Raw genomic sequence first — 18,721 nt, forward strand, 5'->3', positions numbered from 1 at the left:
GTCTTTCAGCTAAATAATGCATTGTGCAGCTGCACTATATTTCTGTCTGTAGACTTGATTTATATTGCTTTAATGCATAGAATATTGTGTAAACCATATGGTATATTTGAATGTATTTATCATTGTTTAATCACTGTGTGCACTGTGCTTCTATTGTGTGTAAATATGTTGTTGGGTTGTTGGGTGGTGTTACCTGAGGTGCAATCATCTGTAAATATTGTGAGGTTGTTTGGCCACAGCAGCATCTGTTGGCAGTCAGATGTTTGTGTGATTGTGCATCTGTGTGGTGCGCTTGTGTGTATATCATGTGTACCATTTACACATAAAGCAGCTGCAGTCTCCAACTGGCGTGAAAAGTTGGTAGTGCCACATCACCATGTATCATTACTGTGTGTCAGTTTCAGTGCAGATGATAAGCTAAAAAAGAACGAAATCTTGCACAACAATGCATGCACACACACACACACACACACACACACACACATTTCACCAGATTGTGTTATTATTCAAACATTGATTTGATTTCGAACATCAAACAATGTTAAAGATGATATACTGTATACACTGTCTGATGGAATCTCAGGATTCGAAATTGAGTCATAAGAAATGAAACAGTTATCGTTATGCAGAAATCTGTGCAGCAGAACTCAGAAAGCTTAACCACTATACATGCAAAACTCTGAAATGTCATCAAGATCACATTACTGTCAAATATCATGCAAACTTTACCTGTAAAGGCTGACAAGGCATAGGTCCCCAACACAACATACTCTATATCCTGTATATCCCGCATCCAGTGATCAATTTCATGTCAGTGTATTAGTAATGTTGTTTGTGTGGCATTTATACAAAAATAATTGCAGATATGTTCTTACTGTATATGAATTACATTACATAAATACATCTCTTAAAATGTGTTTGTGTATGTTCCAAAACAAAGTATGTTGAATTGTTATCAGTGAATCTTTATTTTGATCTTATAATATCTGAACTAACCACAGCAAACACCACATTTGTGCGTAGCGACTGATGCTGTGTGTGTCACAAAAAATCATATCATCTCTTTTTTTCACAAAGAATTAGAGAATTAGTTACTAACACAGTGTCTGAACGGATTTCATTAAGTGTCATGTGCCTACCTGAGCTTAAACAACCACATTGTCACTCTCACAGTTTTAATGTTTTTTGATATTAGGTATACTGTAGTTAATATTTAATAAAATATATTACTATCATAATAAATGGAAATCAAGGTGATAAGGAGCTTTTGCACTCGATGGTACCTGCAGCAATTTTCTCATCAAGAAAGACAATCTGTTATTGTTTACTGCTTCTACGTTTCACATAAGCACCACAAGTCAAGACGATTAGGCTTCAATCAGCTTTTATATAAATAGACATTAGCAGCGGTTTAATACGCAGAAATTACTTACCACCTTTATTTCCATGTATTTGCATATGAGTGCTTATTCAAATAACACTTTCCATCTACCTGTATGGTCACACTTGACAGAAATGACAGAGTCTTGCACTAAGTGAATGGGATCAGGCCTGCTCATGCACACTGCCCATTGAGCTGGAATGATTCAAAGCACATTACATCTGTCATGCTTTACAAAGCACTCATTGCTTTAAACAGAGTGGAAAGATAATATAGTGAAGCCTATCACACGCCCTGTTGAAATTAATTAATCCAGCACACATGCATTATGAAACAGATGAGGGAGGCAATGCACAATAAACCATGTGGAGTGTTCATTTGTTGTTTGGCAAATTTGTTACCTGGCTGTGTGTGAGTGGGTGATGTGTGTCTGAGTGTAAGTGCACAGAGGCTGAGGTGTGGAATTTTGAATATGTGTTTATTTAGGTGTGTAAAGGCTTTACTAATACTGATACAGTACCTATTAGTACTTACTGATACTACTCCACCTTTGTTTACATTTATAAGTTAGCTATATTTTCCTTCATTTAATGGGAAGTGTGCTAGGTCTCAAATAACCTTTTATCTATTAATGTAATTTTAAAAATGCCAGCCAAAACATATCCACGCTATTATATAAGAAAGGAAAAAAGCCCCAGGTATCACTGGGTGATGGAGCAATTGTGGCTTAGTGGCCAGTGCTGGTATTGCAACTTACACTTAGATCACATCACGCCCGCTAGCCCAAAGAGCATTTATATCATAGGGAATGATTGCAATAGAAGGGGCTATAAAACTGTGAACAAATTCTTCTGAGCATCACAAATGGACTGTGCCGCAAAATTTGGATTATTTCATAAAGACTTATATTGTAGAGTTGTTTTATCCCCATTCATGCAGAATGTGCGGGAAGCCGAGAGGTGAAAGTGGAGGTCAGTAGTGCACACGCTCCTTGAACCTTGAACACCAAAGAGTGAGGATGGCCCAGGTAATTTTAATGGGTGGAATCTAGAGTAGTGAGGATTTGGTTTGTTTGAGTGGAACCCATGCATATGTTTCCATGAGGTCTAACTAACATGTTAAATCCGTTTCCTTAATCCAGTCCATTAGTTTGCCAGCTTTTCTACAGTTACTGTATAGATACAGTTGCTCAAATAGCATTAGCTGTGGGGGTTTAATTTGTCCTTCTACAACTGGGGCCTTCAGTATTGTAACCTTTCCAGTGCAACAACAATCAACACAGTAACTGAATAATCCCGCAACACTAATGAGCACATAATTATTAGTATACGAGTTGACACAGGGGAAACATTTATTCAACATTAGGCAAACAAAAATGTAGACGGTTAAAAAAAACAACTGAATGATGTTCAATTTCCATCAGCAGTACAGAAGGCCCCTAAAGTTTATAGATACATCAGTTCAGGTGAATAAAGAACTGAATGACATGAATCTGTAGTGATTCATGTTTGTGATCCCTGGACATTCTGAATTAGCACAAAAAGAACGTGTGACATATTAGAAATTTCGTCTTGACTCGGGGAAGCAGACCAAAGAACAATGAATATTCATCCTTGAGAAACAGCAAAACAGAGAGAGCGTGTTTAAAAGAGGGAGACTAAGAGTGAACAGGAGGGAAAAAGAGGATCATTTCAACGGATCAACAACTTTCCAATTTTACCACAATTCTCATTTGGAATTCAGACCAGAATGCAGCAAGATATTAATTTGAGGAAATCAACAGAAAAATTGGGTCACCTGTGAGGTATTCATTTCACAATGCCAAAAATAAATAAGCAATTTAAAAGAGAGAGAGAGGAAGAGGAGTGAAGAGAAAGAGAATGAAAAAAAAAAAAACATTTAAGTGCATGTATAAAGTGATGCACGGAGAACAGGTTTGCATTCATTGTAACACACATCAGCAGAACGTAAACTAATGTGGGCAGTGTGTGGAGAGTGGAGGTCAGGGTCACAGCTGCATTTTCCTCATTAAGGTTGGGAATAATTGACATTTTCGCACATCGTCACACAGACACACAATAGAAAATAAGCAAACACACTCAAAAGACAGGATGCTGTTTTGAATACATTTTTAAAATTAGATGTAGGGTTTGCAGGCCTGGAAGAAGAGAAGGAGTGTGAACTGTGAAGGTTGACACAAGCTAAGGCAGCACTGGTTATACAGGTTAATTCAGTACTGAGCAGTGCCCGTAGGGGTGAAGGCAGGGGTTACAAGGAAGAAACAGAAAGCACAGAGCATGTGTGGGAGTATTAGTACCCATGGATTTGTTTTTGAGAGTGTGAGAAATATATAACCTACCGTTGTCTTGATATTGTTTCTCCCTGTCTCTTCAGGACAGTCCACTGATTCTCCAGTCAGACAGAAATGTGACTGTCAATGCGAGGAATGATCAGGGACAACTGACCGGTCAGCTAACCGTGGGTAAGACATGGACACACAACATACAGAGATGTTCACTCATAGGACATCCTCATAACCAGATCATTTTCCCCACACAGTCATTGTATTACTTTACTTTGAATTCCCAAATGCATGTACCCTCTTGTGCTAACGAAACTAAATACTATCTATTAGGGCACCTCACTGTAGCTGACTCCTACCTCTTATCGGATTAATGAGGGCCCAGTGTCCTAGAAAAGACACAAATGAAGAAAAGATCACATATTTGAGACGATACATTGTAGCAGGATTCAAAAAATAAAGAAAACAATTAAAAAGTATGCATAAATGAGCATGCATGTAAATGAAATGAAATCATATATGAAATTAGTGATATTTAGTTTTAAAGCAGCGAGCACACCATGGCAAATAAAGACAAGACAAAATCAAGATCTCATTTTCGGCAGGGAACCTCAATAACAGTGCCCATCTGAAAGCACTTAAGGTTGTTTTGCTTTTGAAACGGTAATTTGCATGAATGCATTTGAACGTGCAAATCCTCTCTGTGTCCATGCAGCTTTCTTATCCTATGCGTGGGTCCAGTTTTGCAAATTCAAACCTGCAAAGCTTGGTACCAGACCACCACTTGCTGTTTTGGCTGGTCAGTGCTATCACTCACCCAGTCTGTGGGCTTTTTATGGTGTAAGAAGGACTCGGTGTGATGATACTGTCCCAGTCACATGTGCAAAAGACTTGCACAATAAGCTCCAGTTACAAAGTGACACAAAACTGATTTTGTGTTAATCATCTGTCGACATGTCTACCTGATGTTCTCAATTACGGAATTAGAATTCTACATGAGGAAACTGCTGATTTTCACAGACTAAATCTTGATTAAAACTAAGAGAAAATAAGTGAGTAAAATGTAACTGAAATGAACTACAATGTTCAATAAAATGATGATGACTAAAACTAAATTGAGAATTCTGGTCAAAATTTACACTGATTAAAACATTGTGCCGAAATTTAATTAAGAAGCCCGACTACAGGCATTCTTGCTAATACCATCATTACAAGATTAGCAGATCTTTTTTGCACGACCATCAGCATCAACACACTGTCTACCAAATACAATCCAAGTTGATCAAAATGGGTCATGTTGCTGTAATCTGTGCAAAAAAAGTTTCCCTTCGTTACATAGGTTTCACTTTCATTTGCACTATTGCATCCCACACTCAATTGCTTCATTCGGCCCCCGAGAAACTCTCTGCACGTCTTGGTGTAATTATAATCAGAAACAAGAGAAAGACCTAATTTCAGCCCTCACTGGACTTGTAGCTGGATAATAGAGTGGTCATTTAAAGATGGTTTTATTGATGAGATAGCGAAGCCAAGGATGAAAAGCCATTCAGTTGGGGTCATTAACAAATTCTAATCTATCAATTAATGGGGCTTTGTTAAGTGGGTCTGATAATCTACATATATTCAGATGAATATTAAAATGATCTGATATTACACAATTATCTGTTTTTTTCTTTTCTCTTTTTTCCACAAGTTCTGAATGAAACTCTGAAAACTCAAATAAAATTAACACAATAATGAACAAAAGGTGCAGGTTGACAGAACAAATCAGTGAGAGATGCATTTGATTACCTGATTTGTGCTTAGTTAAATGATCTTCGGTTATAATATGATGAGGAATTTTACTATAATTGACGTACTTTTATAAAAAAAAATCTTGAGGGGGTGGAATACGAGTCAGAATAACTGACTTCTGTAAGGATGTGCATATTTATAGCAGTTGTGGAACTGCAGAAAAGGCTAGTGACAGAAAAAATATAATTAGAGTTCAGACCAAGGTAATAAAAAAACATTGTTAGCTGTGAACTTTTGTTCCTGTTGGAATTTAAAATAGTCACTTTAGTCTCTTTATTACAGAAGTTCAACAGCCACAGGTCGGCAGAAAAAAGTCTTTTGAACATTTCCTCAGAGCTGAAACACTATGAGGACATATTGTAGGGGTATAGGAGTACAGCAACACTACAATTTCTATTAACTGGACTTGCTATATGTATTGTTTTTGCAGTTTTAACATGCAGAGGCTTTAAGAAATCAACAGCGACTTTCGAGTACAGAGAATAAGCGACGTCTTTCACCACGTGCCTGTCTTGTTATTCATTGTTATGGATTTCTATCATCACTTCCAATATCATTTGCTCCACAAGCTCACAAGGGATTGTTTAATGCACTTGCAATCACAGTTGGACCACTGGTTGAACCATCTTCAGCAGAAAACCTGAAGCAGGGGCTTCCTGTAGCTGCGGATGTCACAGAGGAGGTCTAGGCCATCAAAAAGTGTATTTTATGTCAAAGAAGTCATTCTGAAGTAGATTTATTTTGATATTTAGGGGCATTGTCCGTCACTCAGCTTCTTCTAAGATATTGTCTGATATTATCCTGTGGGATATATTGATTAACTTGGGCATTCATTTTCCCCTCCACGATAGCGAGCAGTCCATGTCCAGAAGCAGCAAAGCAGCCCCAAATCACACTGTCCTTCACTGTTGGTGTGATGTTTTCTTGTTGACATGCTGTTTTCTTTTGATGACATATATATATATATACGGTAGTGCTGCATGTTCTTCCATGTTCTTCTAGCTTTGTTTTTATCTGTCCACAAGACATTTTCCTAGCGTTGTTGTTGAGTGTCTTTGGCAAACTTCAGGCCCCATTTTTAATGTGTGTGTTTAATTAAGACAGGAAAGATCATGACTGTGTTTTATCAGCTTCGAAACTTTGTGTTTGTTGATATTTGTTGGTTAAGATCAGATCAATTTATGCAGAAAATCAGAAAATTGCACACAAATAGTACACTTATGGCCTGGTTTGAAGATCCCAAATTACTAAATTGCATGTGCAATCTTGAATATTGCGAGTTTTGTTTGTGAATGTTTTGCAAGTGATCTAATATGTAAACTGCCAGATTGACAAAAGGTGCAAACATGGTGGGGCTAATGATCACTTTGATTAGCTGAAGCAACAAAATCTCAGTATTACAGGAAGAAATGCTTCGGTCCTATACAGTCACTCTCAGATTGATTATGATTATGTGTTGTAATGTGGTTGAAGGGGCACAGTAACTCATTTGGGGCTTATGGTGCGCAGTACTGTTGTGCAGCAGTCACTTATGCAATTCATTATTATGTATTATTATGTAATTATGTACACTTGTGTCCTGGAATTCTACATTAATGTATTAGTTCAAACATTTGTACACATTTCACCTTCCATACCACTGACCATGATGGTTCTGTACCTCTTGTACAAGCTGCAGTGAGCTCTACCTCTGGCAAAATTTCAGTGATGAATGCTAATAAGGCGTTTACTGAGGCGTAGCATTCCTGCTTCGGATGTGGCAGACAACTAGTGAGGACAAATAACCATCTTAATTTTAGGATTTTTGTGTATCTCTACAGGAATTCTGAGAGAGTGTGTGTTAAATTTGCTGCTGAGTCAATATGGAGGTAACAGGAGACAGTAGCAGGACGAAGCCAAGAGAGCCCAGTAGAGGCAGTTCCTTAGGAAGCTTCTTTCTGTCCCTTTCCATCCCATCAGCCAGCTGCTGAGCTCTTCAGTGTGTGTGTAAGTGTGTCAGTGTGTGTCTGTACAGTATGTGACAAAGTAGTTACTGAAGGAACTCCTACTTGGGTGGTGAGTGTGTAACAGAACGTAAGCTTTGTGTGTAACCTCAGTGTGACAAAGAGATGATATCCGTGAGAAGCAGTTACTGTAAGTGTGCAAGTGCAATTAGAAAAAGTGCGCAGTCACTAGTGCAAGACTCTGGATGTCTGACTACTCAAGTTAGGTCACGCAACTCCCTTCATGTCCCTCTGACTGCAGGAGGCTGTCTGGTCATCTACTTTTAAAACAAACTGCTTCTGCTGACTGTAAGATCGGTACACCGATTCAAACCCAGTCAGACACAGATAAGCACCAAAGTACTTTGCTTGGTGGGGAAAACAGGTTTGGGGAGTTTTAGCAGCGGGAGGTGAGCTGTCAGGGATTTCAGACCTTCAAAATGTCAGACAGGAAGAGACAGTGTGTGCGTATAAAGGCAGTAGAAGTGCCTGGCCAGCCCACAGGAGATGGATATCGATAAGACAGTGAAGACGAGCCTTCTACTGAAAATACCATTCGACTCATCTGTCAGGCTTTAAATACAACTTGGCACTGATCTTCTGCAATAACGTGACTTATGATGTCATCTCCAAACATACACATATGCTGCATAAAGGAGACAAGTCATCCTGTGAATCCTATATGTGCGGGTGGGGTTTTACAAAATTAGACCAAATCTCCATAGACACTGAGGGGGGGGGGGGACTGGAGGGGCATATATCTGTACTGTAACTGAAAAGTCTATGAAACTTATCACAAATTAACTAAAAAGATTAGAAGATAGACAGAAATATATATGTTGCTTTGACCTTTTTTGCTCTTCGTTGCTATGATAGGAACGTGTTGTAGTGGGAACACTCAGACTCACACTCAGAACACATTCACATACAGTACAGCCTTCTCTCTTTGTGTCCCTCTAGAGGCCCATCTTTCGAGGAAGAGTGTCTGAGTACATCTGTTGGCCTTGGGCCTCTCATCTCAGTTTTATTACTCTGCCCCTTCCTTCAGTTGCTCCATCCTTTCTTTTCCTCTGGAACGTCACTATCACAGTCAGCTTGTTAATGTGAGTCAGAAGCTGTCATCTTTTTCTTCTGAATGGCTGACCATGAAGATGATGGGTGAACATGGAGTTATGAAACCATTCCCTTTTAATGCACTGAAGTGACAAACTTCCAGCATTAAGAGCGTCCACAAGAAAAAAAAAAAAAAATACTGCTGTGAATATAAGTAAACCAAAGATAATCACAAGTCAAATCACTAAATAGGATCAAAAATATATTATTAATATAATTAATAACAATGTACAAATATACTGACTTCAGCAAAAACGTTGCTGAGTTGCACCTACTCTTTTAAACATATTGGGTTCAGCTTCAAATCTATAAAATCTAATCTTAAATCCTTTTACTCTCTTTTTTTTTCAGTACTCATTCAACATACACATCCCTCTCCCATGCTCCCCCTCTCTCTGTCCCATTCTCTCTTTCTCTGTCCTGTTATGTCATTTTTATCTTTCACTCGCCCTCCTTTAATCATGCGCCACCCTCATTTCTTATTAAACCAATGAATTCCCTGCTGACCTTGTTACCTTCCCCTAAACTCGAGCATACGTTTATCACTTTATTATCTTTACCTTCTTACACTAATTATGTTTCCTTTTATCTGAGTGGGACCACACACCTAATTTTTCTGGCATTCAGCTGATGTAGCTCAAAAAAGGGGAATAATCACAGCAGCGAAATGAGGGAACTGAAAGTAAATTTCTATGAAGAGTAATAGATGGTTAATGATTTGTTGGAAATTTCCCAAGAGAAAGTGAAATTTGTATATGTTTTTTTTGCAGTTAGAAGTTATTTTGGCTTATGGATTAATAGCTGTAGAAATGTAAAAATATGAAGAATGTTATCATATTTTACTTTCACTCATTCTCAGATTATTTTGCTGCCCTAGTTAAACAGTTAAATGTCTGCCAAAATTGGTTTCTGATTAGTATGTGGAGTGAGAACTTGCAAAGCCTTGCATAAAATTCAATTGTTCCATTACGCACACTCTAATTATGAATCAACATCTTTGCAAATCCCCCTCTGAGAAACAAATGATGTACATAACAATCAGATTTTGCAGTGATCACATTTTCAGTTGTAGTGAGATTTTTCTGACTTGATTTGGCTGACTGAAAAACACAGAGATACTAAGTAGTCTGATTCGGATGCCTCTCTCTCGCTCTCATCCAGTCAGTTCAGACAGCACATCTTCCTCATTTTATGCTTCCTCTCTATAATCAAATCAATGGTTTTAATGAGGCAATTAAAATACATAGAGTTGAGCATTAACAAACTGGAATACACTTAAGGGTCCATCAAGGACTCAATAAAGGCATGGATTTACAGCCATTGTTGTCATTTATCCTTATGATTGCACTTTAATTGCACTACAACTCTCTGCATATGGTTTTGGCTGCAGTATGGCAATTGTTGTTTTCATCACTTGTTCATGTGTGGGTATGTGTGGCCCTAAGCCGTGGGTTTAATGAACCATATGAAGTCATCCTTCTGCACCAGTGAGCTATAGGCTTCATAATAATGTATGTGCTTGTGGTTGGACATCAAAACATGACAGATATGCACTGCTTCAAGCTTGAGAGCCCTTTCCTTGCCCCTGGTACTTCCTTGCATGGACCTTTGCTCAAGGAGGTTTGGAATAGAGTGTGATGTTTATTATTGTAATAATGTCAAAATCCTTCAATCTTTGCATTTAAATACAGCAGTGAAGTAATTACATCACTTTTGGCTGTCTTGCAAGTGTCCATCACTGGTCGCATATAGACATTAGGCAAACAATTCAGCTTATTTATACACACTTGAAAAAAAAAACAAACAGACATAGTTATGGAGAAAATAACAGACGATAAATTGTAACTGAATATAGATGGTATGGTATGAAGAAACCACACCTTGATCCAGCGTCACTAAGTATATATCTAATCTCTCATGCTTCTCCAAAGTATTGGAAAGCGGTTATAGTATTATAGTATTCTTTTTTAACCTTTTCTGAGTCAGGCTCTTTTATTCCACTGAAACTACTCTTACCAAATTGGTAAATTACCTTGCAGAATATAGATTTAAAGTCCACCTCTGTCCTTTTCTTAGTGGACTTAAGTGCCTTTTTCGACAACATAGATCATTGTACAGTATATTCCCAGATCAACTCATAAAGAAATGTGCTACACTTTGCCTAACCCTAACCCTTGCTTGGCCACTTATCTGTAAGAACAGTTTGTTTTTTTATAGTACTATCTCGTTGGCACTGGACTACCCCAGTGCTCGGTTATTAGCCCTCATGTTTCTCTCCTAACATATCATCAGTCAAATTACATGCATATAATTTGTGTTAATGGGATATGTGTAAATTATATGTCATAGAATTAATTCCCCACTGTTATGCAGGTGATACTCAGCTACGTGTCTCTGAGAAGTTGACCCTTTTTGGAAAACTTTTTGGAAATCATTTACCAATGATTGTAGCCACTTATGAAATAAAAACTATTTCTTTACACGCTGAAAATTATTACAGACTCACAAAGTTTGCAACAGCAAACTGAGTATGACTGGTTAAATATTGATTAAAACGAAGAGAAAACAACAACAGCAATGTCTAAAATTAAAAGGAAAATTATTGTCAAAATGAACACTGTATTGAACATCAACATGATGTGACAAACTGTCCACTGACAAAGACCCAAACCAGAAGTAGAATTCTAATTAAACCCTGGGTTCAACAACAATTTGTTCTGCTTTTAATAAAACAATATTAAAATATGAGAAAATACAGTTAGGTGATGTAAGATAAGAATTATCTAAATAAGTCAATAACTACTGTACACTGCCAGCTTCAGGCCATTTCAAAGACTTTATGTGCTTATCAACTTGGAAACTGCAGTCTCTTTTATTGGATGCTATAAAACTCCTATGTTGTGCCAGTCTTACTATCCAACTTCTGCATAAAATCACCTCGTAAATAAAGAGAAATTCATGTCAATTGAATTCACTGCTAATTCAAAAATTACTATTTTCAAGGTGCTAGTCAAGAAATTTGTTGTAAACTGTTCTCATACTCCAATTATTGAACCACAAGTTTACAGGAGTTATATCTATCAACAGAATGCAAATTATTAAAAGTTTTCTGTGGGATACATTCATATCCAAAGGCATTTTCTATTTCTGCATTCTCTTAGTTATAAATATGAATAATGCAGACTTCAGCATGGTTGAAAAATCTGCCACAAGGTCAGAACAATGACTCATTATTTCTTAAGGCATGTTTGGAAAGCAGACATTTATAGCTGTATGCATTATTTTATTAAATAAAAGGAAAGAACGCCCAAGTAGCCTCATAGAAAAACCTGTCAATTTAGAAATAAAAGTTAACATTTAATGCACTAGGCTGATGCTTTTTAATAACTCATAATTTATAAGTCACAACAATGACAGTCACATAGTAAATTAAATCAGTCATATATGTATACGCTCCGCGAAAAAACATTTAATGAGAGCACCACACTGGGTTAAAGTTGGCACAAATCCTTCATTGCAAATTTAAGAGGTCAATTAATAAAATGTCTCAGATAAGGCTCACTAACTCATACTTAAATTCAAGACTATTATCTCCTGAAGCTTGTTTTTGCCATGACTTCAGGGTATTAATGTAATTATGTTCACAGGGGCATGTAAGTCACTAGAAAGCCGTAAAGATCAGATATACTTAAGGCCTCAAATTTTCCAGCAGGGGAAATTATTACTCTATATTATCTATTGTCCATGCAAACGTAAAAACTGATTTGTTCCTTCTTCCTCTTCTTCTACTTCTTCTTTTCTTTTTTGTATGTGCTTGCTCACTATCCAACGTCTTGGATAGTGAGCAAGGACCATTTTATTGTGTCGAGACTTTTTTTCTTTATGATGTGCATTGAAAACTTTTTCAACCCAGGTATTAATTAATTTCACTTCTCCAGTTATGTCTTTTTTTTAAGTTTTTTGGCAATAAAGACAAAAGACAAGAAGAAAAAAGAAAGAAAAAGAGAGACAAAGCTTTATCTTTGCTACACAACCAATTTATAGATGAGTATATTTCCTTTTTATTATTTTATGAAGACAACTCCACTCGAGTTACTGCACCTTGAAAGCATCTTTCTGAACAAATCTGATGGACAGTTGGTGTTACAATCTAATGGAGGACACAAGTGCAGCTCATATGAAATATTTATCAACTTATCAAGTTTTCAATTTGACACAGGCATCAACTATTTTGTGTGTAAAATACAGAATCCTTACCTTCACCAAGATAAAGCACAATAGGTGCACAATATTCAATATATAGTAGACAACTGATTCGAACATGAAATATCTAAAAATAATTTGTGTTAATACTTTAGGCGCATTATATTTGTTAATACTCTTGACTGATGATGAGATGGCTGAGACCAGATCACATTTTATGACAAATTAATGCAGAAAATGAAATATTCATATACTTTTTCTTGCCACTGTACACTGTACACTGTATACTGTACTGTTTGTATGTATATGTTGAATCCCTTCACTCCCACAGTGTTATGGATTCTCACATAAACAATGTGTTCTGACACCTGTTGATCATGGTGGTCATAAAATCTTTACCACGCTGACCTCTGCCCACTACAACATTACCTCACAGTGAGGTATACTTTATATGTATACATCTGCTCTAAAGAGAGAAACATGTATATAACAGACTTAGTTTTTCTCAGATCTAAGTAATATTTTGTGCAGAATTTGGAAAAGTTCTGAATCTGATTTGCTTGTTTTACAGCTTTGGCAGGCCTGGAACTGAGTAACACTTTGAAGCCCAACTCCTAATGGAGGGGATCATTCAAAAACATGTTTGTGTGTGTGTGTGTGTGTGTGTGTGTGTGTGTGTGTGTGTTGTCAGATGTTTTCTTCATCTTTCACACCCACCAACATCTTGTAGGTCACTCTAAGTGTACGGTGAGAGTGGTGGTGTTAAAGGGGATAGAATTCTGGATAGGATTTAATTAAATCTAATTATGAGTTTTGAGTTGTTTAAATATTTTTGAGTTGAAGTTTAAATTTTAAAGTTAACTCAATAAAGACTTTTAACATCAATCCATCCTAACGGCTTTTCCTGTAAAGGGTTGCAGCGGTGCTGGAGTCAAATCCAGGTGTCACTGGGCAAGAGGCTGACTGGTGGATTCAAACCAAAGGTCCCTCTAGCTGTGAGGCTTCTAAACACAACACCACTGTGCCAGACCTTTAACAATATGTTTTAATTATAATTACTGCTTTTTATCAATGCTTTTTGCATAAACACTCCATAAATGTAATAATCACCCGAACTGTGATGACTATGCTGCACATTTTTAAGTCAAATGAAAAAACACATAACTAAGACTGATTTGATATTATAAACGAAATAATTATATAAAAATAATTATAAAAACAAAATGTAACATGAACATGTGCAAAACGAAAGCACTAATTGTCAAAAAAAAACAAAACACAGTGATCAAGGAGGTGATCCAGATCACCTAGACTTAACACATTGATCTTCATGTTCAGCATGTAAAAAGGGTGTGAATGAAATTTGTATTTACTGAATACGATAGGCTAGCTATATCAGTCAGGTGTGTGACAGTAGTTGTTTGTTTGTGTTTAGCGATTTTAAAGGTAAATATTCAACACAACCTTTGTCAGTCATTTCATTTGCAGTTGCACCGTTTCATCTTCCCTCCATCCAACAGTCCTGACTCCAGTGATCTGCTTAATTAATGTAGATGACAAACTGCACTCATTTATCTTTTCCTCTGTATCTTTCTTACCTCCCTTACTATATTAATGACTATAATCAGCTCTAAATAAATAATTTGTCTCCCCCAGTGCATGAATTTCATCCTCCCATCTGCGGCAAAGCGGGCTTAAAGTATTTGAATTAGAAAGTGCTTTGCTATGCAGTTTCTTCCTTTCTTTCCTTCCAGCATTCTCATCTCCTCATATCCACATCCTTTTCTCTATTTATCATTTTTAGGGTGTCATAAAAAACACACCTTAAAGAGATTAAAGGTATGTTGTGGAGCAGCAGAGGACCTGTCTCTCTCTTTGGCTGGTACAAACACTTCAAACGAAGTGGTGACCCTGTTGTTTCCTGCTGTTGCATCATGGCCATGTTGCATGCTGTTTACTTTGGGAGGGCCAAAATAATACCGTTGCTTTCTCTTTTGTCCCCTTCCCTCCTTCTTTTACTCTCTCACTTCTGGATAGTACTGTTACAGTGGCTCACTTTCAACTCCAGTCAACTAATCTGCACCAAGTTGACTCACAACTTGACCCTTAATTGTATTTTTAGTGTGTTGCATGAGGTGCAAAGTTTGCTGGGTGACTGGAACGTAACTCTGGACTATTTTTCCCTGTTTCACCATAGATATAAACAACTAACTACCACTGATAACTACAGTGACATTCAATCAGATAGGAGTTATATGAGAGACAGTACCATCAAAGACATTGAGGAAACTGCAGTATGCCTCACCAAGAGATTGCTATCATACAAAACACATCCCAGAGTGAGAGGTATCATAAAGGTCTGCATTTAAAATAAAATTTAAAAAATGCCAGAAACAAGTATCCACGTTCATCTGATCCCTTGTTGTTTCTTGCTGAGCTCCACAAGGGCTCACTTTGCTAACATGGAACCACTTACCTGAATCATTTTCTTTAGACGGAGAAACATTTATTCAGCATTTGATGAAATATTTCTGCACCTGTGCAGTGCATTGCATAATGTGGTTTGCACAAATCCCCCCCTCAGGAATATCTCCCCTTGTAGAGCAAACAAAAGAGCCCTCAATTTGACATTCTAGACATGAGGGGAACTGACAAGCATATCAACCTGACTCACTCGACAGAATGCCCATCTTAATCCACTGATAAGCCGTGCAATGTTTGAATAACTAATCAGGAAGTTTAGGGACTGAAATCCAGTCAAAGCCAAAATTACTTACACTGACCATGTTGTGTGTACCATGAAAGAAAGAAAAACAACATGGTCTCCTGTTTCTTAAATGTATACTGTGTACCCCACAAAACACATCAGTGCTCAGTTTAGCTGAAACATTTAGTATTGCATGGATTATATCAGTACATGTTCTCTTTGAGAGGCAAAGGTAAAATTATAAATATGTCTTTGCGATTTCTGTTATTGCAAAAAACCTTTTGGGTGAGTGAATATGACTCAGATGGTAAATTTAGAGCGCCCAAATCCCTCTAACCTTTTAGTCTGGATGATGTAGCTGTTGAACGGCCCCAGCCTGGACATCACAGGCTGTACTCCAATTCATAAAAGGTGAAAAGTTATTAAGCCAATGGCCAGACCCAGCCAATCATTAAAAGCACCCAGAGAAATCTTAAAAAACAAGCATAAAATCCTCATTTAACCAGTGAAAGGACACGAAATATGACCTCATATTTTACTTAAAAGCATTAATGCTGTATTTAACACAATGCCATATTTTGACCAAAGGAGGCAAAACATTTTGTTCTACATAGCCAGGGGACAAAATTACACTAATTTAAGAAGTGTTTCTTCACTGGAGAACATATTAGCACATTAGCACATATGCAAATATGCAAAGCCGGGGATGTAGGCACAAAGCATTATCACGAGCAGACACACATGTAGAGAACAAATATTTACATGAATGTCACATACTGTTTCATCCACTCCTGTGATCTCTCATGTCCCACAGCGTGAGAGGAGGATAGCACGGGAAGGAAAGTGTGAAGGCGGAGGAAGGCACAACCACAAAGCCCATTGATGCTGGTTTTAATTAAAAATTCATCTTGACCTGTTTGGTAAAATCAACCATGCACGTTGTGTTTACTGGGATCAGCCACAGTCCTCTTTGTAGCTATTCCCCAATCCTTTTACGCTGTCTTATTGCATCATATACCTTAATTGCTAGAAGCCCTAATTTAAAGTCTCGAATTAAAAATCCAGGACAGCAAACCCATATAACTTTATTATGGCCTCAGTGCTTTAATGTGCAGTAGTAAAAAAAAAAAAAGTTACATGGGCACTATTTAATCTCCTCTATTCATTAATTTCAGAATACAAATCTGAATTTAGAATTCCAATGAAGTATATGAAAAAGTTAAAGTTAAGTTTACTAAATGAGTTCTTTTGTTTTTAACCTATTCAGGGCTTAAGTTGCAGGAGAAAGAGAAGAACCGCTCTAACAGAGGCAGAGGTAATTACAAGCTGCAAAGAAAGAACCTACACAAGTGACCATCAGGGGTCAGGCTAGCATGCATAAACATGGAACTGCACCCTTTGGTAGAGATGCTAATTAGACGAATATTCTTAGCATCCGTCCTCGCAGTGATCTGACTTTTCAACACGTTATAAATGTGTAAATAGCGGCGCATTCAAAGGCTTTGCAGTCCAATTCACAGCCGTGCATGTGTGTCAACGCGCTTTCTTACGCGGTTATAAGGCGTACAATTCTGTAAGGTTTAATTAGCACCCTATAGCGTTGTTTTCATACCACAAACACACCACGCCTCAATCCACTCTGAGATGCTCTTTTCAAACCTGTCTCCAGATGTTTGCTTTGTATGACAGTTTGATTGACAGTTTCCTCAACAGTAGGAATGAACTAACTACTAACTATGCAAATGTACAAAGGCTTTCAACCAGGAAGTGTATCGTGGGTTTATCTGAGGAGCTTTTGTCCAGAAACAGCACCACTCACATTTCTTAGAGGATGAGATTCATTTTCAGATTGTAGTTATTCTTCATTGGAGTACCTTTTGTTATTTGAACATTAAGGGAAGTGGAAGGCCTCAGATTAAATAAGCAAATTCAGTCTTGATTCGGGTTGGATAACTAACTTTTCCTCTAATTAGTTTTTTTGTTTTTGTTTTTGTTTTGTTTTTTGCATTTTTCTAATAGATGTGAACAAATCTGACAAGGCTAAATATAGGGCTGTAGAATCAGACTCAACATTGTGTTGTGAAGAGGAGGTGGCTGCTGGAGTTTGGTTACAACTGTAGCCACAAGAGGCACTGCATATGGGGATAGGTCACTCAGCTGCGCCTGCTGGTGCCGGTGCTTAGTGAAGACATGTCTGTGTAGCACACTCAGACTCATGGGGACACAACTCGACATGTATATAGATGCATGGTTACCTGCAGGAGTCTTGTGTCAAACATGACCTACACAGTGCCATGATTAAAACATTAAAATGTGATATCTGAAGACCACCCTAGCCCCTACTACTGATACTTTCATGCTTCTTTTTGAACAGTTTCTTTCTGTTTCACCTCTCTTCATCAGCGACGTATTCTAAAAAGCTTTATTATTCCTGAAGGATCCTGCTGAGGGAGGCACTTGTGACAACAGAGGAGATCCTGTCAGGAAGTGATTATTCAAATCAGTGCATCAATTAACATGTCTGCCTAACGAGGAGACCTGTTGTTATTAGTGACAGCAGAATTACTTTGGTGTTATCAGTGGGAGAGATATTTTCAGGAGCAAATTAATTGACCAAAAGCTCTTAATCTACACAGAATTAACATTATCTACATGCAGATTGCTGCCAAGATGAACACAGAAGATTAGAGAGTTATTATTGAACAAACCTTTACCCATGTTGTTGACAACTAAATATGTAAAAGGTGTACAGTGAATAAAAGCATGTGACACACTGGAGGTATGTCATGTCACAAACTGTGTACCTTCGAATACGTTGGAACCAGAGAACCTTGATATTTCTTTTTTCTGCTTTAATCTCTTCAGTGTTGTGTCTGTGAGAACAAACATTTTAATAGTGACTACAGCTATAAGACATTTTTCCTCCATTCTGCACTTTAGAGGATTACTGACTGACACATCAATCAGAACTAAACTCAAGCTTCACAGGAGGAAAAAATAAAACATAAAGCGAACACATTCACCGTTTAATTTCCAAACTGCTACAGCACGTGACCGATCATTTGCATACAGGGAAAGTGCTTAGCTGAGATATTTCTGTCAGCCACCACCACCACCCCAGTGTTGTCATTTCCTCTAAGCAATCAAATGATTTCTTCTAGTTCCCTAAGATTCAGTTTTCCAAGGATTCTCTCGCTTTTAAAATTTTCCATCTCGGGCTGTTTCAAAACCTTTACTGC

General features: G+C 37.5%; 1 protein-coding gene across 2 annotated transcripts in view; it reads left to right on the plus strand.

The window, feature by feature from the left end:
• LOC113162582 (zeta-sarcoglycan) overlaps positions 1-18,721 on the plus strand; it is a 117,620-nt gene that overhangs the window by 51,219 nt on the left and 47,680 nt on the right. For both annotated transcript variants that reach the window (XM_026360781.1, XM_026360782.1), the window contains exon 3: positions 3,776-3,863. In XM_026360781.1, the coding sequence (XP_026216566.1) occupies positions 3,776-3,863 (88 nt within the window). The remainder of the gene's footprint in view (positions 1-3,775; positions 3,864-18,721) is intronic.

Source organism: Anabas testudineus, chromosome 1 (genome assembly GCF_900324465.2).
Source record: "Anabas testudineus chromosome 1, fAnaTes1.2, whole genome shotgun sequence".
Lineage (NCBI taxonomy): Eukaryota > Metazoa > Chordata > Actinopteri > Anabantiformes > Anabantidae > Anabas > Anabas testudineus.